The sequence below is a fragment of the Electrona antarctica genome (assembly GCF_951216825.1).
Source record: "Electrona antarctica genome assembly, chromosome: 8".
NCBI lineage: Eukaryota > Metazoa > Chordata > Actinopteri > Myctophiformes > Myctophidae > Electrona > Electrona antarctica.
The window spans coordinates 9,670,056-9,696,477 of NC_136789.1; the positions used below are offsets into that span (position 1 = coordinate 9,670,056).

Here is a 26,422-nt window from a genome sequence, read left to right on the forward strand (position 1 = left end):
CATACAAATGTCAATTTACATCTGACACGTTTGAATTATGAAGGCAGTGAAATAATTATTTTTAGACAATAGATGGTGATGCACTCTAGTGTATTACATTACATTACATTACATTACAGTCATTTAGCAGACGCTTTTATCCAAAGCGACTTACAATAAGTGTATTCAACATAGGTAGGGAACAAAAACTACTAATCACCAGAAGTCTTTAGTGCATTTTCTGCAAAAACAAGCAACCAAGAGTATACCTAGCGCTAAGGTAAAAGTGCAATATATCAGCTACCTATTTCCTTAACCGGATGAGACAAAATAGCTAAATCAAATGAGCATGAGCTAAAACAATTAAGTGTATCGACTAAACAAGATCCAATAAACAATACAACAATAGAAAACAAACGTTCGTACAACTAGTTAACAACAAGTAGGTCAGGCAGAGAGGAAGGGTAGTGTTTCCTGAAGAGGTGGGTTTTCAACCTGCGGCGAAATATGGGCAGTGACTCTGCTGTCCTAACATCAGTGGGGAGTTCATTCCACCACTGTGGGGCCAGAACAGAAAAGAGTCGTGACCGTGTGGATCGGCCAGAAGGACCCTTGAGTGACGAGGCAATCAGTCGCCCCGAGGTGGCAGACCGAAGTGGTCGGGCAGGGGTGTAGGCATCGACCATAGCCCGGAGATAGGAAGGAGCTGTTCCTTTCACTGCCCTATAGGCTAACACCAGGGTTTTGAACTGGATGCGGGCCGCTACGGGGAGCCAGTGTAGAGAACGGAGAAGGATGGTTGTGTGGGAGAACTTGGGGCGGTTGAACACCAGACGAGCCGCAGCTTTCTGAACAAGCTCCAGAGGTCTGATGGCAGATGCCGGAGCACCAGCAAGGAGGGAGTTGCAGTAGTCCAGGCGGGAGATGACGAGAGCCTGGATGAGCACCTGGGCTGCCTTCTCCGTGAGGAAGGGGCGAATCCTCCTGATGTTGTAGAGGAGGAATCTGCAGGACCTTGTCACTGATGCGATGTTTGCCGAGAACGTCAGTTGATCGTCCAGGGTCACACCCAGATTTTTCGCAGTCCGAGTTGAGGTCACCACAGCATTATCAATGGTGATGGCCATGTCTCGGTGCGGACAGCCCTTCCCCGGGAGGAACATCAGCTCGGTCTTGTCCAGGTTGAGCTTCAGGTGGTTTGTCGACATCCACGCCGAGATGTCAGCCAGACAAGCAGCAATGCGTGCCTCCACTTGGGTATCAGAGGGGGGGAATGAGAGGATCAGCTGGGTGTCATCGGCATAGCAGTGGTAGGAAAAGCCATGGGAGTGGATGACAGCACCCAGAGATGTAGTGTAGAGAGAGAAAAGAAGAGGACCCAGAACCGAGCCTTGGGGAACCCCAGTTGTGAGCCTGTGTGGTTCTGACACAGACCCTCTCAGCATCACCTGGTAGGAGCGACCCGTCAGGTAGGATGCAAACAGGGAGAGTGCAGAGCCTGAGACACCCATCCCCTCGAGGGTGGAGAGGAGGATCTGATGGTTCACCGTGTCGAACGCTGCAGACAGGTCCAGGAGTATCAGGACGGAGGAGAGAGAGTTCGCTCTAGCGGCATGGAGCGACTCCGTCACTGCCAGCAGGGCAGTCTCTGTCGAGTGACCCACTTTGAAACCAGACTGGTTGGAGTCCAGGAGGTTGTTCTGGTGGAGATAGGAGGACAGTTGTTTAAAGACAGCACGTTCGAGAGTTTTAGATAGGAAGGATAGAAGGGAAACCGGTCTGTAGTTCTTGATCTCAGAGGGGTCAAGTGTCGGTTTCTTCAGGAGGGGGGTGACTCTGGCAGTCTTGAAAGTAGAGGGAAAGTAGCCAGATGTCAGAGAGGTGTTAATAAGGTGGGTTAAGAAGGGAAGAAGTTCAGGTGCAATAGACTGCAACAGAGTGGTTGGGACCGGGTCCAGAGAGCATGAGGTGGGGCGACTAGAGGTAACAAGGAGAAGGTAGAGAGGGGGGGGTGGCAGGCAGACGGGTGTGGGCAGTGCGCAGGGCACCAGCCGGGGGAGGAGGGAAGGAGGATCGGATATCGTTCACCTTCTTGTCAAAGAAGTTGGCGAAATCGTCAGGGAGGAGGGACGAGGAGGGAGGAGGGGGTGGTGGTTGTAGGAGAGAGGAGAAAGTTTCAAAGAGTTTTTTAGGGTTGGAAGCAGAAGCCTGAATTTTAGTGCAGAAAAAAGCAGCTTTAGCAGCTGATAGAGAGGAGGAAAAAGTAGAAATGAGAGATTGGAAGGTGAGAAGGTCCTCCGGGAGGTTGCCCTTTCTCCATTTGCGCTCAGCCGCTCTCAGGCTCCGTCTCTCAGTCCGCACTGAGTCCGACAACCAGGGGGCAGGTGGAGTTTGGCGTGCAGGCCTGGTGGTGAGGGGACAGAGATGGTCGAGAGAAGAGGATAGAGTAGAGAAAAGAAGATCTGTGGCGGTATCAGGGGATAGAAGAGCAAAGGATTCAGGGGCAGGGAGAGCAGAGAGAACAGAAGAGGAAAGATCAGTGGAGGAAAGTGAGCGAAGATTGTGACGTGAGGAAATCATGTGGGTAGGGAGGGGCTGTGAGGGGGGAGAGGAGAGAGAGAGAGAGTAGGACATGAAGTAGTGATCAGAGAGTTTCTTACCCTTTTCACTGGAAAGAGGAGTGACAGACAGGTTAGCAATAGAGCAGCCTCTGGTGAAGATCAGGTCCAGTTGGTTGCCCGCCTCATGGGTAGGAGGAGATGGGGAAAGAACTAGGTCAAAGGCGGCGAGAAACGAAAGTAGTGGGTCTAGCTGCTTCTCAGTCGGGAGGTTGAAGTCACCCAGAAGGATGAATCCAGAGCCATCGACAGGGAAGTGGGAGACTAGATGGTCCAGCTCCTCCAGGAAGCCACCAGCAGGGCCCGGTGGGCGATAAACAGCTGCAATGGTGAGCTTGACTGGATGAGAAACAGTGACCACATGAAATTCAAATGAGGTAGGAGAGAATAGTGACAGTGAAACAGGAGAGTATTTCCATTTTCTGGAAATGAGCAGACCAACCCCACCACCTGTCCGCACGGCTCTGGGAGTGTGAGAGAAAGAGTACACATCTGACAGAGCCGCGGGCGTAGCAGTGTTTTCTGGTCTGATCCAGGTCTCAGTCAGAGCAAGGAAGTTAAGGGAGAGCAAGGAGGCGTAGGCTGAGATGAAAGCAGATTTGCCTTCCACCACAGCCGAGTGGCAATTCCAAAGCCCTCCCGTTACCACTTGCTCGACGTGAGTTGAAAGAGTAGGATAGATGAGATTAGTTGTGTCGCGACATCTGGGTGTAACCCAGTGTTTGTGCGACCGCCAGGAAGAAGAGAGGACAGGAATAGGAAGAAAACACATTGTAGATCACTAAACATATACTACAATACACTACTATATATGTCACTAATCAATGCTACAGCTTATCGTTCAGTGACGAAGTCGGACTTTGACAAAGTCGCCTGTCGCCTTTGTTCGCCTGGCCTTCGTTTGCTGGCCGCCGCTTAACAGCTGACGCTTTCAGCTGGTGGTATAAGGCCACTCCAACTGATTGCTAATCGTCTGCCAGGAGTGCTGGCTAAACCACTCACTTCACACTTCACAAGGACATCAAGTGGCCTATACTACTTATCAAGTGGCCTATTACAGGGTGAAACTAATTAAACTAGTCTACTAGCCTACTGTTTGAACACAAACAATACAACTATAAACTACTGACTACCACACAAGCTAATAATATAATACTAATACAAAAGCACTTAGAGTTACACTAACAGCAGTTTGCTAAAATACAGAATAATGCTACTTACTCAACTAGACAGGTCAGGAGCTCTGTTCACTTCAAATGTTGGTTATACACTGAAGAGAATACTCCCAGCCTGGCTACTTATCCCTTGAGTTGTGCTGGCTAAACCACTCACTTCACACTTCACAAGGAAATCAAGTGGCCTATACTACTTATCAAGTGGCCTATTACAGGGTGAAACTAATTAAACTAGTCTACTAGCCTACTGTTTGAACACAAACAATACAACTATAAACTACTGACTACCACACAAGCTAATAATATAATACTAATACAAAAGCACTTAGAGTTACACTAACAGCAGTTTGCTAAAATACAGAATAATGCTACTTACTCAACTAGACAGGTCAGGAGCTCTGTTCACTTCAAATGTTGGTTATACACTGAAGAGAATACTCCCAGCCTGGCTACTTATCCCTTGAGTTGTGCTGGCTAAACCACTCACTTCACACTTCACAAGGAAATCAAGTGGCCTATACTACTTATCAAGTAGCCTATTACAGGGTGAAACTAATTAAACTAGTCTACTAGCCTACTGTTTGAACACAAACAATACAACTATAACTACTGACTACCACACAAGCTAATAATATAATACTAATACAAAAGCACTTAGAGTTACACTAACAGCAGTTTGCTAAAATACAGAATAATGCTACTTACTCAACTAGACAGGTCAGGAGCTCTGTTCACTTCAAATGTTGGTTATACACTGAAGAGAATACTCCCAGCCTGGCTACTTATCCCTTGAGTTGTGCTGGCTAAACCACTCACTTCACACTTCACAAGGAAATCAAGTGGCCTATACTACTTATCAAGTGGCCTATTACAGGGTGAAACTAATTAAACTAGTCTACTAGCCTACTGTTTGAACACAAACAATACAACTATAAACTACTGACTACCACACAAGCTAATAATATAATACTAATACAAAAGCACTTAGAGTTACACTAACAGCAGTTTGCTAAAATACAGAATAATGCTACTTACTCAACTAGACAGGTCAGGAGCTCTGTTCACTTCAAATGTTGGTTATACACTGAAGAGAATACTCCCAGCCTGGCTACTTATCCCTTGAGTTGTGCTGGCTAAACCACTCACTTCACACTTCACAAGGAAATCAAGTGGCCTATACTACTTATCAAGTGGCCTATTACAGGGTGAAACTAATTAAACTAGTCTACTAGCCTACTGTTTGAACACAAACAATACAACTATAAACTACTGACTACCACACAAGCTAATAATATAATACTAATACAAAAGCACTTAGAGTTACACTAACAGCAGTTTGCTAAAATACAGAATAATGCTACTTACTCAACTAGACAGGTCAGGAGCTCTGTTCAAAACAGGGCATTTCCTGTTTACGCGCATGCTCTTTAATATCGAGCACAATAGACGCCTTAACAGACGACGTCACACTGATAAGAAACAGCATGCGCGCGCATAAAGGTAGCAGAAGAACACCACCTCTCATAAGATGCAATGGAAAAGTTCTAACTGCACTCACGTGTAAAAAATGCCCCATCAAACTTTCAGATGCTGTTTTTCTCCCAGTGTTGAGGAAGAATGATTAGGATTTTTATTGTGATCTCTCGCCCTTGAAATATATAGTCCTTGGTTTCTGTTGTGTTTGAACAATAATAGCAATTCAAAACAATTGTCCTCAAAACCACACCTCCAGTCGCTGTCATAAGAACGGGAGGTGCGCTCATGAACACGGCAGCAGAGCCTGATTGTCCATGGCTGCATGCGCACCTGCAGCCCATCAAGTATAATGTATGCTTCGTCCTGTGATGGTGTCGTGCACGCAGACCTCTACGCTCACAACAGTCGCATCTGTGATGCGATGTGAGCTGTTCTCTGTGCGCAACACTGTTGCGCTTTGAAGTATAAATGTCTCCTAGGGTGCATCTCACTAGCCAACACACCAGCGCTCCCCAAAACAACAGGTTTTGAGATCTGTTGGGAATTGATTACATGAAACAGTCACCTGTGCCCAGACCCAATGTTTGTAAACAAATAATTGGTCTATATTAAATGTATTTAGTCTGGGTTGCTTCTCTCGCTCTCTCTCAGCTAAAGGGTCATTTGCTTGGCCTGAAAACCATATCAGACATCTGCTTTAGACAGGTCACAGGTCGATGAAGAATGATACACAATGCTGCTTCTTGTCAAGCACAACAGAGATGTCATTGATTAGGGTTGAACACATGTGTCCATACAGTTACTAAACCTTACCGTGACCGTGAGCTCTATATTAGCTTGTCTAAACAGAAGCTCGTTATTGTTTTTGAAACACTGAACAATCTAACCCTAAACTAATTTCTCTTCAGCAATAAGTACTACATTCATCAGTATTAACTGTGAAAATGTGTAGGTTACTTCAGAATGTTTCAATGAACATACTAGTGACATTCATCTGAATCTGAATTTGTTCTTTGGAACGTGGGAAGGTCATTTTACATGGGTGTGGCTACTACTACTTCTTCGTGAAAAAGCAATAGTCATATGAGTTAAATGTTGATTTTATTCTGCCAAAGTGAAATGAGCTAACAAGTGAGAATAAAAACCTTTTTGGGAGAATTGAGTACGATTTATTTTATTTTTATTTATGTATTTATTTTCAATTCAGATATTGGATAAAGCTGGCATTTGTTTCTCCTTCAATACTCCCAACATAATTTCAAATGATAATTCAGCATTTGTGGCTTAATTGTTCAAATTGTCTTCAGTAGAGCTTTTCCGCTCTCCTACACAAAAATCAAATCGCCCATGATGTGCAATTTCTGCAGAAATAATCATCATCTTACTCCCCCCACTGGTAGTTGTCAATGTTGTGGTACATTTGGACAGCTATATATTTTGAATAAATTAGGTGGTATAGTGTGGCAGTGGTCTCAGTGGCTTCCCCCTGCATACATTCAGTTGAAGGGATCTGTTGTGAGGATCCTATATTGTCACCATTCTTTTTACCCCATTTCCCCCCAATTTTTGTCATTATTCCAATTGTTCTGTGTTGTCACTGCTGTTGTATCAACTGTCAAAATTAACGGAGATTGTATCATTTTAAAAGTATTGATACTTTTTACAGCCCTAGTGTGGAGTATACTTTGAACAATGGATGCAGTTGTTTACACCCAGCGCCCATGTTGTTTAGATAACAATGGATGCAGTTGTTTACACCCAGCGCCCATGTTGTTTAGATAACAATGGATGCAGTTGTTTACACCCAGCGCCCATGTTGTTTAGATAACAATGGATGCAGTTGTTTACACCCAGCGCCCATGTTGTTTAGATAACAATGGATGCAGTTGTTTACACCCAGCGCCCATGTTGTTTAGATAACAATGGATGCAGTTGTTTACACCCAGCGCCCATGTTGTTTAGATAACAATGGATGCAGTTGTTTACACCCAGCGCCCATGTTGTTTAGATAACAATGGATGCAGTTGTTTACACCCAGCGCCCATGTTGTTTAGATAACAATGGATGCAGTTGTTTACACCCAGCGCCCATGTTGTTTAGATAACAATGGATGCAGTTGTTTACACCCAGCACCCATGTTGTTTAGATAACAATGGATGCAGTTGTTTACACCCAGCGCCCATGTTGTTTAGATAACAAAGGATGTTACGGCCATCTAGCACTCAGGTTGGTCTTAAAGGTTTCATGACATTCATTTTCATTTCTTTTTCGTTTTTCTTTTACAATTACAATTTACAATTTAGGCATTTAGCAGACGCTCTTAATCCAGAGCGACTTACAAGAACAAAAAAGCATGGGAATACATCACATAAAAAAAGCATTTATCATGAAACATGCGTAAACTAAGATCGTAACTATATAACTATACATATAAACTATACATATATACTATACTATGCTATACATATGTACTATGACGTGGCATGACTACATACAATGCAATTATAGTGCTGTCCACATAAGAACATCTTTCTGAGCTCAATTGCACCCAACAAACCTGAACATTTAACATTATTATTATTATTATTATTTTTAACATTATTTTCTGTAGTCTGGGGTTTTCTGGCTCAAACACGTGCTTTTAGGTTTTATGACCTCAATTACAAAATAAACTGACTTTGAACATTCAGTGGATTTTCTGTGGCCTGGTGTTTTCTCTGGGGTTTGGAAGCCTTTTGAGCTGCAATGAAAAAAAACCCCAGTGAAAACAGTGACATCTGCTGGCAAATCCCATTGACATATATGGGATTTGCAGGCTGTGACATCACAAACAGCAGGAAAATCAGAGCACTTGTTTGAGCCAGAAAACCCCAGACTACAGAAAATAATGCTAATAATAATAATAATAATAATAATAATGTTAAAAGTTCAGGTTTGTTGGGTGCAATTGAGCTCAGAAAACCTAAAAAAAAGAAGATTTTTTTTAAACAAAAACATTTTTTAATGTCACAAACAGGGGTGTGTTTGTCTTTGACCAATCGGTGTCAGCCGATCGTGCCATTCCCTCTGGGCTATGAGGATCTCAATGACAGCTACAGTACATCTGTTAGCTGTTTTCTTGAGAAGATCCATGTCAGTATTCACTATTCAATATGCTGTAGTCTTATCTAATGTTCTGTTAAACCTTTACCCATTAAGTTACTTAACTAGCAACTACATTTACACACGCTGTCTTCTAATTCAATGTTTCTACACAGATGTAGCACAAGAAGCATAGGATGGTGTGGACAATGTGCATAACAAGTTAAGAGAGACCCTACGAGTGTGCTCTCTGTGAAACAAGCTTCTAAATATCTGAAATCCTTTACTTGTACTTCTCTGTGGTAAAAGCACTCAAACTTTATTCTTTACTGCCATGATCTCCTCCCCCCCCCCCCCCCCCCCCCCCCCTCTCTTCTTCCTTTTCTTTGTTGTCTTGGAAAAATAGCACACTGGGAACTATGCACAAAAAATGAAATTCACCCACTTATTATGTAGGCCTTAATATCTACATATCTTATTCTATTTACTTGCATAATGGGGATACTTAATTCACGCTTTTAACACTACAGCTTTTGTAAGCTTTGCTAGTGAAGATAGTGCAGTGGATACATGCCACAGTGGCTGACCCTACGTTTTAACAGCGGGCAAATAGCAGCGACTCTGGACGATAAAAATCTTCCAGCTGTCATTACCGTATGTAATGTAAACGTATCACTGTTTGGCGTCGAGGGTCAACAAAGCGACACATGAATTTGATTGGCTATCGCCGGACGATGTTGTCCAAAAGATAACATACTTTCATGTTTTTGAACGACGTTCCTCCGCACACTTTTTGACTATCGCCTCTTCTCCTGCTATCGCCCAGGCCCGCGGGAAGTACTTTACAGTAGCAGGGGCTGATCGTCTAGTAGGGGGTGCGCGCGCCGCATTTTCACACGGAAAAGTGGCTTTTACTTTCCCTCTCCACTGTCTCCACACGCAAGTTATATGAACAAACTGACAAAATGAGCCATGTTGACAACAACAAACACACACAGGCTGACCGGAGAAATTCAAATGTGTGCGCCCCGTACGTAAGGTAACCGGAAATAGCGTCAGCAGCAGAGCAGAGACGATGATAAATATAAAAACAAAAAAGTCACACAAGTGTAGTTTAAGAATACTATTTATTTTATCCTCCAACCAGTCCACTTTTTATATAAATAATAACGTGACATTTCTATTATTCATATTTTTTATTTCCTTTTTCTCCTGTTCGAGGGGGGGCTGTGCCTGGGGGGAGGGGGTGCTCCAGCCCCCAGAGCACCCCTACTTCCCTCAGCCATGCTATCGCCAGTAGTTGCCGGACAAATAACGGACTTCCAGAAAATACGCCAGGCTGTTGCCCGCTGTTAAAGCACACTGTGAGGACCAGATATATGTAAATGTATCAGCAAGGCAGGATGGGCTTCTTAACCCGTTGTTGTTGTTCTACATTACACTTGATAGTGGTGGGCAGGCAAACAAGGTTAGCCAAGATGAGATGCGCCATATTGGAAATGGAAACAGGATTTATGGATGCATTCTCTGTGTCTTTTTGCCAGACTCTATGGTTAATTCAGCCATTTTTATGCATTGTTATGTATATTTGTCATTTGGTTGAGATTGGATAGGACACGCTTTTGTCAGGCTTCTTCATTTTGGGTTGAAGAAAGTGCTCCCTACTGTATATAGAAACATTTCTCAATCTCTCTCTTCCTTTCCATTGACATATATGGGATTTGCAGTCTGTGACATCACAAACAGCAGGAAAATCAGAGCACTTGTTTGAGCCAGAAAACCCCAGACTACAGAACATAATGTTAAAAGTTCAGGTTTGTTGGGTGCAATTAGCTCTTCGCTAAGTCCCACCCAAGCCCGTTGTTGGCCAATACCACGTTAGCGACGGTTACTAAGGTAGAAAACTGGTCACGCTTGCAATGCTGGTCAAAATGTTTAAGCAGTGTCAATAAATATATTTGCTGTACAGCATGTGTGGACCTCAGAAAGAGGGTTTGTTTTCTTACCTTGTTATGAGCAAACTAGTCCGTTCCATGAATTATTTCGCTCCGTTGTGCAGTTTAATAGTACATATTAGAAATAAAAATAGGCTCTCATTGACTTCCATTGTAACGGGGGAACAGCTCTCAAAGTCACTCTTTTAGAACACTAAGCTGATTCTGACCGTTTATGACATCAGGAAAACTCACTCACTTTTATTTTTAATAAAAAATGTCAACGTTGTCTTGTCTGTTTTTGTTTTGACTTCAGTGTTGCCACATTGTGTGAGAGAAATAAGCCAACCCACCTCCAAAAACAAGCCAACTCTTAAAGCCAAATCAAGAAAAACAAGCCAAAACAAACAATAATATGACCATATATAATCATAATAAAAAGATTGTATGCATTTATCATTATAAATACTATGTAGGCCTATGTCTATGATAATTAATGTTTTGGTAATGTATTACATACACTAATTATTAGCCTTAAGCCAAAAGTAGCGGGAAATAAGCAGACCTGGCAACCCTGACAAGTTTGTGTGGAAAGAAGTTCCGGTTTGCCTACAAAACGATCTGATTGGTCCAAATCTGTACACACACTTCTGAAGTAGCCTCGGTCTCAGCCTTCCATCCAGGCCGTTGGATATAAACAAATGTATTTGATCTCGTCCACTTGTCGCAAACACCATACACAATTTTGGACGCGTTTGAGGGAGACACTTTAGGAGAAATGTCTGGGACTGCAGCTGGGTGCTCAAACAGCATGGAGACTTGTTTACAAACGAGAGTTGGGAACACCAGAACCGCTTCACTGTATATCTCCAACCAAAATAGTTACTTTATAAATCTATCAAAAGACGAAAAGTTTTCCTGATGTCATAAACTGTCAGAATCAGCTTTTGTTGTGTTCGCTTATGTGCTAACTGACTGACTTTGAGAGCCAGGTATTTGACCAGCATGCAAGCGTGACCAGTTTTCTACCTTAGTAACCGTCGCTAACGTGGTATTGGCCAACAACGGGCTTGGGTGGGACTTAGCGAAGAGTGAATTGAGCACCCAAAAAAAAGCTCTAAAAAAAAGAAGATTTTTTTTTACAAAAACATTTTTAATGTCACAATCCCTTTAAAGATGTCATGAAATGTCTATTGCTAAGTTTAGCTCAGAAACAGGGGTGTGTTTGTCTTTGACCAATCGGTGTCAGCCGTCCCATCCCCTCTGGGCTATGAGGATCTCAATGACAGCTGTTAGCTGTTTTCTTGAGAAGATCCATGTCAGTATTCACTATTCAATATGCTGTAGTCTTATCTAATGTTCTGTTAAACCTTTACCCATTAAGTTACTTAAAGGAGAATTCCATACTAAAAGGCTTTCTTACCTTTCTTTGTAGTTGTTACGTCCCCACCAAAGAGGTCCAGGTGTTATTTTGTGCAAAAGCTCCTTATTGGCTATTTCCCCTACCATAAGCCCTAAATGAATTGCATTGAATTGAATGGGAATTGAATGGGGATATGGGGTGTTGTGCTAATTCGCTTATTTGCATCGCTCAAAATTATTATTTCTTTGTATATATCCTCTCTTCATAATGTAAATAATATCCCAAGCGGCACACTTTACTACTTATTTCGATGGAAATAAGCAAATTAGCACAACACCCCATAGCCCCATTAATCCTGTACTTCTCTGTGGTAAATTAAAAGCACTCAAACTTTATTCTTTACTGCCATGATCTCCTCTCCCCCCCTCTCTTCTTCCCTTTCTTTGTTGTCTTGGAAAAATAGCACACTGGGAACTATGCACAAAAAATGAAATTCACCCACTTTTTACTTTAAACTGTGATGTGACAATAAATCTGATTCTGATTCTAAGTAATAGCTCAATGTACCCTCTCTTAACCAATTTTGACCTGAGATCAGATTCTAAAAATGTCTTCTACATCCTGACAGTTTTCTGAAAAAGCTGTTTCTATGTCAGTCGTTCTTCGATTTTTCAAAAATAGCAGACCTACATGCTCGTAGCGCGCCACTCGGTGGCACGCTATGAGCTTGTAGATCTGCTATTTTTCAATAGCTAAAGCATAACATAATGCTAACACCAAAAGGGGTTCCCGCCCAAAATGGGTTAAAGGGAATGGAAAAAAACACTCTGTGTGTGTGTGTGTGTGCACTTATTATGTAGGCCTTAATATCTACATATCTTATTCTATTTACTTGCATAATGGGGATACTTAATTCACGCTTTCAACACTCTACAGCACACTTAATGTTAAAAGGAGGAAAAATTGTATTGAACCGACATGTTTCGACCTATACGGTCTTCATCAGGGCTAACAACACACAGAGCAACAAACTCATTAAATAGGGCTGGAGACAGGTGGGGACCAGTCCAGCAATTACAATTAACCACTTAGAAGTAGATCACGTGGTTCAACTCATTACATCGTTATTACATAGGAACAATCAGGCAATCATTAAGTAGAAAAAAGGAAAAAAGAAACAAGTGAAAAAAGGACCCAACAAATGAAAAAGTACACTTAAAGCTATATAAATACATTGGAAGGCTACACCATTAAAACAGATATAAATGCAAAATAATCTATAGGATATAACATGTATATCGGAGGACACAGACAATAGTAAATGAAGCAAAGGTTAATATAGAGCCCAAATTAACCTATAAAAAGCACATGAAGTCTATGTCCTCATTCAGGCCAGGCGGGGTAATTGCATCCAGGGTGTGAATCCAGAATGTTTCTCTCTGGTTCAGTCTCCTGATGCGATCACCCCCCCTGGTGAGAGGTTTGATATATTCAATTCCTGTGATTCTCAACAAAGTATCATTATTGTCATGACAATGACTAAAATGTCTGGCTATAGGGTAATTAGCATTATTAATTCGAATGGCATATTTATGCTCAGCCAGGCGGTCTCTTAGGCGGCGCTTGGTTCTGCCTATATAAAATACATCAGGACAAGGACATGTGAGACGATAGACCACATGTGTGGTACTACAATTAATGAAATCATTGATTTTATATATCTTCTGTGTTTTGAGGTCTGAAAAGGTTTTTGCCTGAAGTACATTAGAACAATGAGGACAATATTCATACATTGATAAGTCCCTATGGGTTTGTGAAGCCAAGATGTCTTTTTGTCAAGAGGAAGGTAACTGTGAACCAATTTGTCCCTTATTGTGGGAGCTCTCCTAAAGGAAAAGATGGGAGGTTCAGGAAACACACTGCGGAGGGATGGGTCACTTTCTATAATAGACCAGTTAGATCTGATGATATTTTGTATACGTGAGGCCGCAGTGCTGTATTGGGAGACAAAAAAGGGGCGGGGTTGACTATGGTTAGTGCGCTTCCTTTTTACCAGAAGCTCAGGACGGTTTATTTCAAGTGCCTTATTACGTGCACACGAAATATTAGTGGGTTTATAGCCCCTCTCCCTAAAGCGGTTGCCCATATCTGCTGCCTTAGTATCAAAATCGCTGTCACAAATACGGCGCAATCTTTGAAATTGGCCAAAAGGGATATTTTTAATTAGGTGTGGCGGGTGGAATGAATCCGCTCTTAACAGTGTGTTCCTTGAAATCTCCTTCCTATAAATCGTTGTGTGAAGGTTCCCCAAATCATCTTTGTAAATGGTCAAAGTATTCTATAGTAAGTCTGATGTTTTCATTCAAAGAATTTAAATAAGTATGGAATTGTAGGAGTTGTGTCTCAGACCCATTAAACACCAGCAGCAAATCATCAATGTAACGACCGTACCAAGTAATATATTGAAACCAAGGATTCATAGGATTTAGCACAAACATCTCCTCCCAATGGCCCAGGTAAAGACAAGCACTCTACAGCTTTTGTAAGCTTTGCTAGTGAAGATAGTGCAGTGGATACATGCCACAGTGGCTGACCATACGTTTTAACAGCGGGCAAACAGCAGCGACTCTGGACGATAAAAATCTCCTAGTGGTCGTTCCAGCTGTCATTACCCTATGTAATGTAAACGTATCACTGTTCGGCGTCGAGGGTCAACAAAGCGACACATGAATTTGATTGGCTATCGCCGGACGATGTCGTCCAAAAGATAACATACTTTCATGTTTTTGAACGACGTTCCTCCGCACACTTTTTGACTATCGCCTCTTCTCCTGCTATCGAGTATCGCCAGTAGTTGCCGGACAAATAACGGACTTCCAGAAAATACGCCAGGCTGTTGCCCGCTGTTAAAGCACACTGTGAGGACCAGATATATGTAAATGTATCAGCAAGGCAGGATGGGCTTCTTAACCCGTTGTTGTTGTTCTACATTACACTTGATAGTGGTGGGCAGGCAAACAAGGTTAGCCAAGATGAGATGCGCCATATTGGAAATGGAAACAGGATTTATGGATGCATTCTCTGTGTCTTTTTGCCAGGATCTATGGTTAATTCAGCCATTTTTATGCATTGTTATGTATATTTGTCATTTGGTTGAGATTGGATAGGACACGCTTTTGTCAGGCTTCTTCATTTTGGGTTGAAGAAAGTGCTCCCTACTGTATATAGAAACATTTCTCAATCTCTCTCTTCCTTTCCATTTCTCTCTCAGCCCTGAAAGACGCACGGTTCCAGCTGGTCAACTTCTCGGATAATGAGCTTCGGGTGTCACTGTCCAATGTCTCCCTGTCAGACGAAGGTCGCTATGTGTGCCAACTCTATACAGACCCTCCACAAGAGGCCTATGCTGACATCACTGTGCTAAGTATGACCAGAACCACAGACAATACCACTCCTTTCCAATAATCATGTGTTTTAATGGGGCTATGTACGAGCTTTCCACTTATGTCATACTTTGCTGGATGTGAATAATGCCAAGTTCAAGTCGTCATCATTAATTCCCACTTAACGAGTTGGGAAGAGGAAAGCACAACGTACTGAGTGCTTTTAGTTGTAAATACCATTAAAAGAAACCTCCCCATGCTCTTGTTGCTGTCGTATTAAGAGCTACTTGAGTTTCCAGGACATGTTGTTTTTAGCTGCAGAATCATTATGGAGAAGAAATTATGGTTTGGCATTTTAGTTTTGGGTGACAATGGCATACAGCCAGCTAATAGAAAAGTTTGACTTCACCTGTTAAAAACCGAGCCGTCACGCTGTGCCATTCATATTTGAATTGATCGCACCATCTGTTATTTTACCTTCTAATAATGAGCAAAGGTTAGCACAAAAAGACAGCTACAGCTAAAATGTGTAGGAGTGTTCCATTGAGAAGATCCATGTCAGTATTCAATATGCTGTAGGCCTATTTAATGTTCTGTTTAACTTGTTCCCCTTAAGTTACTTAACTAGTAACCACATTTTCACGCTATCTTCTAATTTAATGGTGTATAGCACTAGAAGCGTAGCACGGTCTTGTGTGCTCTGGGAGCATTGTTTTTGTTCTGTTTCCAGAGCCCTGTGTGTTTGTCTGCTCCCAGTCCCTCCAGGTAACCCCATCATTGAAGCCCGGGATGAGATTCTGAGTGAGGGCAACGAGACAGAGATGACCTGCACCGCTATGGGCAGTAAGCCTGCAGCCGCCATCAGATGGATGAAGGGAGACAAAGAGCTTCCAGGTAGGTCATCTTCACAGATAAGGTTCAAATGATAACAGGCATACATTACCACAAACAAAACGGAGATTCCTGTGAGCGGCCTGGAATGTGGGACAATGTGGGACAAATGCTCACTTCTGTGTATATTGTATGGCCATTTGAAGAGCCCGTAAATAGGAAATGCCCTGTTTTGGGCAGTTATATTCAGTGACGTCATCAGAGATCTCAGGATCCATTTGGTAAACCTGGCCATTGTCTACTGACAGTCACAGTATGGTGAATTGGATACTGCATACGTTTTAGTTAAGCCAACTTTTGAGTTCTCTGTATTAGACTATCATAGTTCATTACATCGAATTGCACCATAAAGTGCATTACTGAATTGTATTTCGTGACTCACAAGGAGCATGTTGCTCTTACTGTCTGTGCCACCAGACACCCTCTTGATATATTTTTTAATGGAACTCTTAATTTGTCCGTCTGAATTATTGATTTATCTCGCACGCTTTCAACTTCTCCGTAAAAGTGCATTAAAACTATTCCTTGTTTTTTTTTCCTTGTTTTTTTTTTGCAAGTTCTATTCCCTCTTTGTCTCCACTGTCTCCAGTGACAACACCATCTAATTGAACCACCCCTGTGACTTTGAATAGATTCTATTTAAAGTGATGGATGCACAGTGGTGGCCAAAGCCTGTTGGCATCAAGAAAACTTTAATGCCTTCCTCAAAGAAAACCCATCTTTAGAAGACACCCCCACATGCATGCACACAGCCTATCAAACACGCCTAAACAGAATCTATTGAAGGTCTGGAGTTGCTTTAAGTGATCAAATCTAATCATGGTGTACACTACAGTATTGTATTATTAGGGAATGTTGTAAGACCAGCTATTAACCTCACAAATGTTTGACTGCTGGAGTCTGCTTACATAGCTGTAGCTAATTGTTTGCTAGATAGCCACTGTAACAATGTAACGTTATTATAACTAATGTGAACTGCACAACCATTGTTCACATTAGAGATAGAGCGAGAGAGAGAGAGAGAGAGAGAGAGAGAGAGAGAGGGTTTTTAATATTTAATATCATATTGTTTATGTCCCTGAAACATTTTTCTAAAGTTTTGATTCTAAATCACTACTCAGATATCAGATATAGCCAGTCCAACTCATTTCCCTGACATTGATGATGATAATTGTGTATGGAAAACACAGGGTCATATTTGTCATTGGAAATATTGAACACCGTTCATGCAATACCACTTCCGCAGTTTTGCTTCACTGTAATGAATGCATTATTTTCCATGCTGATATGGTCTAGCTAGCTAACATGCTGTTATATATCAGATGCTAGTTGTTGCTATGGCTGCACAAATCTATCACCAAGCCAAAAGCTAAACCTATAATTATCCTTTTTAATCCACTGAACTCCTAAAGCCATACTGTCTTTCTGGTGTCCGCAGTGACTCAGTGAGTTCTGTCACTGCAGCAACAAATTGTTTAATTTGCTTTTGGCTGCAGCTCCTTGCCTGGCGGACTTCAGGCTAATTAAATGTCCTCCGAATTTAACTTAATTACCTCAAGGGATAATCAGGCTCCCTTAAATATCATTTAAATGTAAATCCTGCCATTAGTCCTACAATGCAGACCCTGTCTGTCTGTCTGTCTGTCTGTCTGTCTGTCTGTCTGTCTGTCTGTCTGTCTGTCTGTCTGTCTACAGTATGTCTCTCTCTCTCTCTCTTTCTCTCTCTCTCTCTCTCTCTCTCTCTCTCTCTCTCCCTCCTCTCATCGTCATTCTGCTTGCGTTGTGATTTAATAGCTGCTGTCCCAGTACTGATATCTAAACCACTTAAGCTCAGAGTAAAATGAAAGTCATGAAACAATAGGAGTTCCAGCAGCACCCATTGTGCTTTATGCTCCTTTGTGTGTGTGTGTGTGTGTGTGTGTGTGTGTGTGTGTGTGTGTGTGTGTGTGTGTGTGTGTGTGTGTGTGTGTGTGTGTGTGTGTGTGTGTGTGTGTGTGTGTGTCACAAGATAGTATTACTCAAAGTGTTAATGTAACACAGCTCTGTTTACACGTTTATTTGATTGTTTTATCTTGATTGTTTTGTTCCACTTTTGCTTTGGCAATGTAAACGTATGTTTTCTCATGCCAATAAAGCTCCTTTGAATTGAATTGAGAGAGAGAGAGAGACAGGGTTTCCACACCTGAGCCGACAGCCAGCTTCTTTTCCGTTTTTTTAGTGGTGCAAACCACTCCAACAACTGGCTTTGTTAGTACCCGTGTGTTTGTGCCTGTACGGGTGAGCATGGTTGCTATGGTTAGTATGTGACGTCACTGACATCACCGACAGTACTTATGACACAGATGCTTTCCTGGTTCTAATGTACAGTAACTATAACAATAAATGTGTAGTTGCACCACTCAGTTCACACGGGTGTGATTTTTTTGACAGCTGGTGGATGGAAAAGAAGCTCCACCCACGCGGCAGGTTGCCGCGACGGCCAGATTCCCGGAAACGCTCTCCTCCGCGGCAGTCAGCCACGGGGGTGGAGCTTAATTTCCATCCACCAGCTGTCTAAAAACCCGGAAAAGAAGCTGGGAGACAGCAGAAAACGTCTGCAGCTCTCTGGTAGATGTGGCTACAGCTAGTGAGAGAGAGACAGCTTGTGCTGATGAAGGAGGAGGGTACTTCATTGATTGACAGGGGCCAGAGAGCAGTGATTAGCCTCAAGAAAACCACAGGGTGATTTCAATGACTCCTGCCCTAGACCCATGCCCTACCCCAGCAGGGCTCTACAAATGGACACAACAATGACCCTGTCCAAGAAGACTCTACAAAATGGATAAAACAATGGCCCTGCTCTATCCCTGCAGGAACACTGTACAGAATAGATGGATAAAACACGGACCCTGTCGTAAGTGTCGTATACTCCAGCAGGAATACTCTACAAAATGGATAAAACAATGACCCTTCCTTACGCCTGCAGGAAGACCGTACAAATGGATGAATCAATGACACCGTCCTACTCCAGCAGGAAGACTATAAATATAAATGTTTTTATCGTCCTACACCAGCAGGGAGATAAAACAATGACCCTGCCCTACACCAGCAGGGAGATAAAACATTGACCCTGCCCTACACCAGCAGGAAACATATAAGAGTAGAACAAGTGCTCCTCGGAGCACAGGTCTCCACCAGGTCAGGAGCGTTTGTGATGTTTGGACAAAATGTGTAGGAGTATTATAAACATGTTTTTGTTTTTTGTTTGTTTGTTTCTCAACGTAGTGGAAATGTGCGTGCAAAGTTTCACAGCAATTGGACACTGCCTTCATGATTTGAGTTAGTCTATTCATTGTAGTTTGCGAGGTGTCGCAGTACAGCTACTAATTGGTGTGGGGAAACAGAGCGCATGGAAGCTTGTTGGACACAACACTAAGTATACACTATATCTCACTTCATGAAATGGCACAGCGGCCCCTGACAGGTCAGTTTCAGCTGATTCACCTCCTCTGACCACTCCCAAGGACACTTCACACACCTCACTCTGCATAGTAATATCACAAGGTTGTGCTGTTATTGCAAGGTGTCATTATGTTCTGCAGCCCAATTTAAATTGTGAAGCTTTTAATTGAACAGGTTTGTTACATAATGCTTTACAGAGCAACAAAGAAAATTTACACAATTTATGAGATTCATTCTAATAAAAAATGGGGGCTTATTTTCGGCAGTGCCTTTCCCTTTATGCCTACATTTATTTGCCTTTTGCCTTTTTTTTATTTTTATTTTTTTACTATTTTGAAAAACATTTTTGAATAGTTCAAATAGCCAGATTGTCTATATTGAAGTACCGATTATGGCTCGCAACATTTCGATGTAGATCGGCTATAGAACAGTTTTAAAATGTGGGTTAAATTCCCGCCGGGGATGTTGTGGGCGCTGGGGGGGGGGGGGGTTGTTCTCTCTGGTGGGGTTGGCGAAAGGGCCTTTCTGAGTAGAGTTTGCATGTTCTCCCAGTGTCCTACCCTCACAAAAACATGGTCTCTATACTGGTCTCTATACTGCCTTCCTCTGGTCAGCCGGGGCGCTTAATGGAGCGTAACAGAACTGGTTGGAATAACGTGTTCCTTCCACGCGCTACAGTGCGTCCTACCGGGGAAACTCGACCCCCCTGTCAGGTGACAAGAAGCAACCTGTTCACTCCTCATGTATTGAAGGAAGCATGAGCTCAGTTCGGGGCTCTCCCCAAGTTGGCAGAGGGGGAGTAGTGCCCAGGAATACTGCTTAGGCATTTGCACCAGGTGAAAATTATCGTGGGATAATAATAAGTGTTTGTATTTGTTCTTTCCTCAGGAAAGCCAAAAGTGGAACTCGCATATGACAAGATGTACACAGTAACGAGTCGGCTAACATTCACTGTCAGCAAGGAGGATGATGGCATGCCAGTGATGTGCATCGTCGACCACCCCGCAGTCAAGGACTTCCAAGCACAGAAGTTCCTCGAGGTGCAATGTAAGACAATAATAACACAATGCACACATGAAAATAACCACAGGACACACAAGTAATTTACTAAGTTTCTGTGTACCTTTTACATATTTAATCACCCCTGACACCTGCAGATCACAATGTACTGACATATGATGATACATGCTTAGTTGATGGTTTTGGAGTAAAAACCATCTAAAGCTCCACAGAAGTTTTCTTTTGTACAGTGTACATTGTTATTGAGTATTGAGTCCTATAATTATTGGGGAATTATGTTTCCCTGTAGGCTTGATAACTTAGACTCATGGATGTCTGGCATGGCGTGACCTCTTAATGCTCCTTGTGCATCTATCTTTCCTACTCGCCAATATATACATAAATCAGAAAATCAGATCACCCTTTACTATCCATCACTCTCCAGTCAGCCATCAGCGCTGGAAGGGGGGTGCGGAGGGTGCACCAGCACCCCCTGCTGGTGGAGAGGATTTTTGACATGTCTATCAGAGCGTGCAGATTGCACAGCGACAGATAGACACAACAACATGACGAGACGCTAAACGTATTGTAGTTTAAAGAAATCTAACCCAAACAACAACACAATAAGAGTCAAATACTGTTATTATGATTAACTTGGTTGGTTACTCGGATGAGGAGGAGGAGGAGGTGGAAATAACAACACAACGACAACTAATAGTAAGTATAACAGGTGTGTGTTAGAGATGTTTGTCGAGTGTTTGTGTTGGAACGCTCAGTGCGGCCGCACAGTTCATATACAGCTTCTTCCAGAGAGAGATCATATATGGAGAGTGGAGACACTACACTGCTGTGTGCGATACGAGTCTCTCTCTCTCTCTCTCTCTCTCTCTCTCTCGTGTACATGATGCTGCGGTGCTAGGTCCTAAATAAGTCATTATTAGGCCAATTATACCCGAATAAGACCCGGAATTTCGCGCGGCCTCGCTACACTCGGCCGCAATTTGCCTCCCACCCTTCAGCCCCCTCTGGTATAAATACCTTCCAGCGCCCCTGCGTCAGCTGACCATCGTGCCAATCCATGAACTTGTCTTCGATCTCCCCTAAAATAATGATTAATGAATTAATGAATTAATTTAGAAGGCTAGCTCAAGAAATCACAACTATCTATAAACCGCATTGCTGTATGGCTTGTATGGTTTGTCTTGGGTGCATTACTCCCACATTACATTGTGTGAGATGATGAGTGTTGAAATTGTTGAGTGCATGGGACTTGCTAATGGAGTTCACTCTGTAATAGTAAATGGAAAAAGGAAAAAACAACACATTGTCAGGGGACAAAGAAATTAAATAAGCCTGTAATGTTTGTTGATGCTCATGAGCAGTGCAAACGGCTCTGCTCCGTTTCCTGCTTGCGTCTCCCTTTACGGTCACTAGTTCATCTGGCCGCGGGACGATGGATAGCTCTGTCTTGAGTGCTTATGAGGTGAGGCACATTATAAAGCAAATAATTCAGTTACCATAATGATAATGGCTCCCTCGCCTACCATAGACGCCAGTTCATTTCCAGTGGGACGGCAGTATCTGGATCCGGCACAGAGGTTTGTGTTCCTCATCAAAAGTTCCACCATTGCGACTTCAGACTACAGCAGCTTTCATGTTCGTTTTCTTTTGTAAGATGAGAATGTTGGTTGACATTGCAAGTTGTGAGAAGTTGCAGGACAGAACATGTAGTGCCCAGAGTGGAGACAATATCCAGGCCAGGGCTTGTTATCTAAATCCATGCGTGCCGCTGCCCGCTGAGTAGAAATCTTGGCTTGTCGCCCGTGTCCATCACAAAGATTAAGCACCAGCCAATGACACTTTGTGATTTAGGCAAATGGATAGCCAGACAAAGAATGTCTGGTGTTGGCTGGGAAGGGCAGACAGTAAAGTTTAGTCCACTGTTGATGATCTTTAAGTACTAAGAACATTATTGCTGGGTAAACAAACAGGCCAAAATGCAGCTGTGATGTAAAGGCACATTATAGTATTTTAAGTGTGTGTGTGTGTGTGTGTGTGTGTGTGTGTGTGTGTGTGTGTGTGTGTGTGTGTGTGTGTGTGTGTGTGTGTGTGTGTGTGTGTGTGTGTGTGTGTGTGTGTGTGTGTGTGTGTGTGTGTGTGTGTGTGTGTGTGTGTGTGTGTGTGTGTGTGTGTGTGTGTGAGAATTATGCATTAGCTGCTGTGTTAATTGAATAAAATAAACGGAACTAAGAAAGTAAGAAATACAGTATTGGTGATTGTCCTGTTTTATTGTCTCTCTCCCTCTCCTTGTTCTCAGCAGAATGGTTTATACAGTAAGGCTCCCTTCTTCAATCACATTGGGGTCTTAGCTTTTCAAATAAATGCAAACGGGCCATTTAATGGCTGTTGAGGAAGAATTACCCACTTCCAGATCATTGTTTCATTAAATGCTCTGAAGGCCATGACGGGTTTCTTACAAAAGGCCATTGATGCTCAGATTTTCCTTGTTAGCCAGCAGTAGTATTTTCAACTCTGCAATAATACACCAGACTCGCCAGTGGTTGAATTTAAAGCATTGAAATAAATATCGATTTCAGCTTTTGTTCCAAAGACTGCTCTGTTCTTTGACCCTACAAAAGAGCTTCTGAAAGAGCACTGAGAAGGACGATAGAACTCACCACCCTGGAAGTGTCCAACTCATTGCCGTGCTGCTTGGTTTGAAAGCATTTATACTGTCTATATTTTCCATTGTTACTTTTAAATGTTTAAATATTATCTGTTCAAAATTGCAATACAATATACTGGACATCATGACACAGCAGTTGTGTTGGATTCAAGCATAGGGATTCATACTAAAGTGAAACAGACAATTATGTGATTTTGGAGACAACTGGGTGCACCTCTGACAACTAGTGTGATGAAAATAACAATGAACGATCAATGCACCTCGCTATTATGCTGTTTGACCTTGTCCAACCCTGTGAGCGGGGAATCAGTGGTTACATAATACATTGTTTCTCCTTCCGAGAAATGTAGAGGAGTCAAAAGTACAATGTTTGTCTTTGAAACGAGTAAAACATGGGCCCGTTATGTAAATGATCAAAGCAAAATAGCCGATCTACAAGCTCACAACGCTTGTCAACCAGTCATCAGATAAATATGTCACTTTGTTGAACTGCGACGTGGTGTGAGCTAGCAGATCTAATGTTTATGGAAGGATTGGCCCTAGCCAATCACAGATTTACACCAACAAAGAAGACATTTACAGGAACTGATACTCTTTCCAAAACCCACAAAGAAGGAGAACATTATCGTTATTATAAAAATTAAGTCATTGTAACATGATAATGTGGTTAATAATGATTGAGATGTACATGTCATGAAAAGTCAGGACAATGCATAAACTAAGTGTCCTGTACGGGTCCACTACTCCACTTGGTTACAAGAACAGAAGTCATTATAATGCATCTGTGTTCATAATTGTCATATTGGGCAATAAGGCAACACCAAACACATGCAGGCAGGTAGACAACATTTCACTTCCAGAAATGGTCAATTTGGCTGTTCACTGCACGCTTCAGGCAATCCGCTTGCCCAATAATAGGTCCCTAAGACTTAAAAGTGAGAATTGTACTGTGTACAAACTGTCAGGGAATCAAGCAGACAAGCAGAATTGCCTGACAATAAGCTCTAGCTTAGCCAACCAGTCATCAGAGAAATATGTCACTTATATTTCCATTAATTCCGTCCCAGAGGCCCAAATTAAGTTTCATCCTTAGTTGTAGTAGGTCGGGAGTGGCTATCAGCCAGTAACACGCGGGAGTATCCCCATTACAATGCGCTAGACCCTTGGGAGATGGGTTGTTTTTACTTAAACTGCTTAAAACCCATTATGTCAGTGCCAGTAATTGTTGTTTGATTTTATTCAGCTAAATGAAAGGTATGGTGGTTAATTATTTGATGCCTTCCATTCATTTTATTTGCTAAGATCCAAATCTAGCCAGCTGTTTTCAGTTTATGTGGGGTAAAGTCTACCCTCAAACGATTCGGCAAACAACAGCAAGCACTCTCTTCCCAATACAGGAGTCATGAGCAATATGAGCTCATTTAAAGCTAAATGTTGTGGATGTCATGTTATTCCAAACTGGAGAGAGAGAAAGAAATATGGCTGGAACTTGAGAGCTGAGGTTGCAGCGTTGTAGATCTGCTAAGCAGACTGTCCATCACAGTGATTGGAGGAGGTGTTGTAGAGGTTGAATGATGTGAAACATCAAGCAGTCATGATAATGGACGAGCTAAAGGTTGTTTCTGACGGAGCTAAAAGGTCAGTGGACAGCATGTCAAGACCAGTGAACTGTTGACAAACTGTTCCTCTGGCAAGAGACAAAATGAGACTGTAATGGGGAAGCCAATCACAACCAAACCTCCCGTGTTTAAAGCGGGGGGCACCCGTTTAAAGCAGCACTATGCAACATTCCTCTTCCACCCCAGATTTTAACCTGGTTTCCTGCTTAAGTGTCAAAGCTTTTACCATTGAGCTAATAGAGCCGTCCTGTTTGCTCGAGGAATACATTGAATCTTGACCATCAGGTCGAAATTTGCGTCAGATCATGTGTCTAGGTGAGACATGGCCGATCTAAGACCTCTTTCAGACGGCGACGGTCTCCAGATAAAACGGCAAAGTCCCGTTGCGTTCTCATTTTTTATTGACCCTTTACATGAGAACCAAGCCCCCAGTAAGGCTATCCAACGTTGAAGATGCCACTACCTACTGGCGAAATGTGGAATTGCAGCACTTTAATGGAGGTGGACGGACGTTCATGATGTCACGTGCGTAAGCCCGGACCTCAATTTCTGCTCGCTCGAGCCATTGAGTTATAATTATACTTCCGGCAGTCTTCCGGGTGCTTCAAAACGCCACTGAGCAACTTCCACTGAAATGAATAGCGGGGGGGAGGGGCTAACACTCCGGTTCGGCCTCTATCCTTTATAGCTCTATGATGAGAACGCACACCTTATGAAAACGCTATAATGCCGCTAGGTGGCGTAACAGGCTGCCAAATAGACCAGTCACCCACGTACGAGAAGAAGAACCAGGTAACTCCCCCTTCACGCAACCCATCAGGGTTTTGAATGACGCTTCCAGACCACAACGGGGTTGTGGCCGTCGCTCGCTGCCTGCTTTCTACTAACACAACGAGTGACACACAGGTTGACAGGCAGCCCAGAGCATGCAGGCAGAGCGCGCCACGGGATGGTTAGGCTACATAAACGCTGCTGCCGTCTTTATTTACATCATGGTTTTACATTCACCATCGCTGATGAACAGCGCTTTGTAGGCGAGGAGGGAGGCTTGTTCATTGTAGGAACTCTATTATATCATATATGGCTCTGCATCAATGTAATAAACATATGCGTTGTGAGCCAACGTGAGCCCTGATGTCATAAGTTTTGCGTTTTGCCTGTTTACATGGAGACGGGAGGAAACAGCGTTCTCAAATATTTCCACTCTGGAAGGTGTTTTCACTTTGTTGCGTTTTCCCCTCCTGAAAACACCATTCTCGTCTAAAGGGACCCCAGCAAACGATACTTTATTTTGCCGTTTTCTATGAACACCGTTCTCGTGTAAAGACCACCTAATACTTATATATTGAAATGCTTATACCTTATTTTCTGCCTGTTCTCACAATCTATGGACCATTACCTGAAATTTCAGTTGAAGAGAAGTTTGTACGTGAAAACATGAACAGTTAACACACTGTAGTAATGGATAGTGACATGCCCAAAACAAGGACACACATAATTGTCATCAAAAACACAATGATTTTGCTGTTTACAATGAAGTAACTGATTGTCTCCGTGTAGCTCAGTCAGTAGAGCTCTTGTCCTTTGACCACAAGGTTGTGTGTTCAAATCTGGGTACCGACAACTCAGCCCGTGAGTCTTATGTGTGCATATTGTTCTTATTGCGTATTGTCTTCTTTCTTGGTCCCGCCTTATCGCTGCTTGCAGCTATATTTATTATTGTTATTGTTATTGTTATTATTATTATTATTATTATTATTATTATTATTATTATTAT

General features: G+C 42.6%; 1 protein-coding gene across 2 annotated transcripts in view; it reads left to right on the forward strand.

Annotated features, from left to right (window-relative positions):
* Positions 1-26,422, forward strand: part of LOC306927407 (cell adhesion molecule 1-like) — a 350,804-nt gene that overhangs the window by 282,362 nt on the left and 42,020 nt on the right. For both annotated transcript variants that reach the window (XM_079507131.1, XM_079507132.1), the window contains 3 exons: positions 14,898-15,050; positions 15,766-15,903; positions 20,230-20,388. In XM_079507131.1, the coding sequence (XP_079363257.1) occupies positions 14,898-15,050; positions 15,766-15,903; positions 20,230-20,388 (450 nt within the window). The remainder of the gene's footprint in view (positions 1-14,897; positions 15,051-15,765; positions 15,904-20,229; positions 20,389-26,422) is intronic.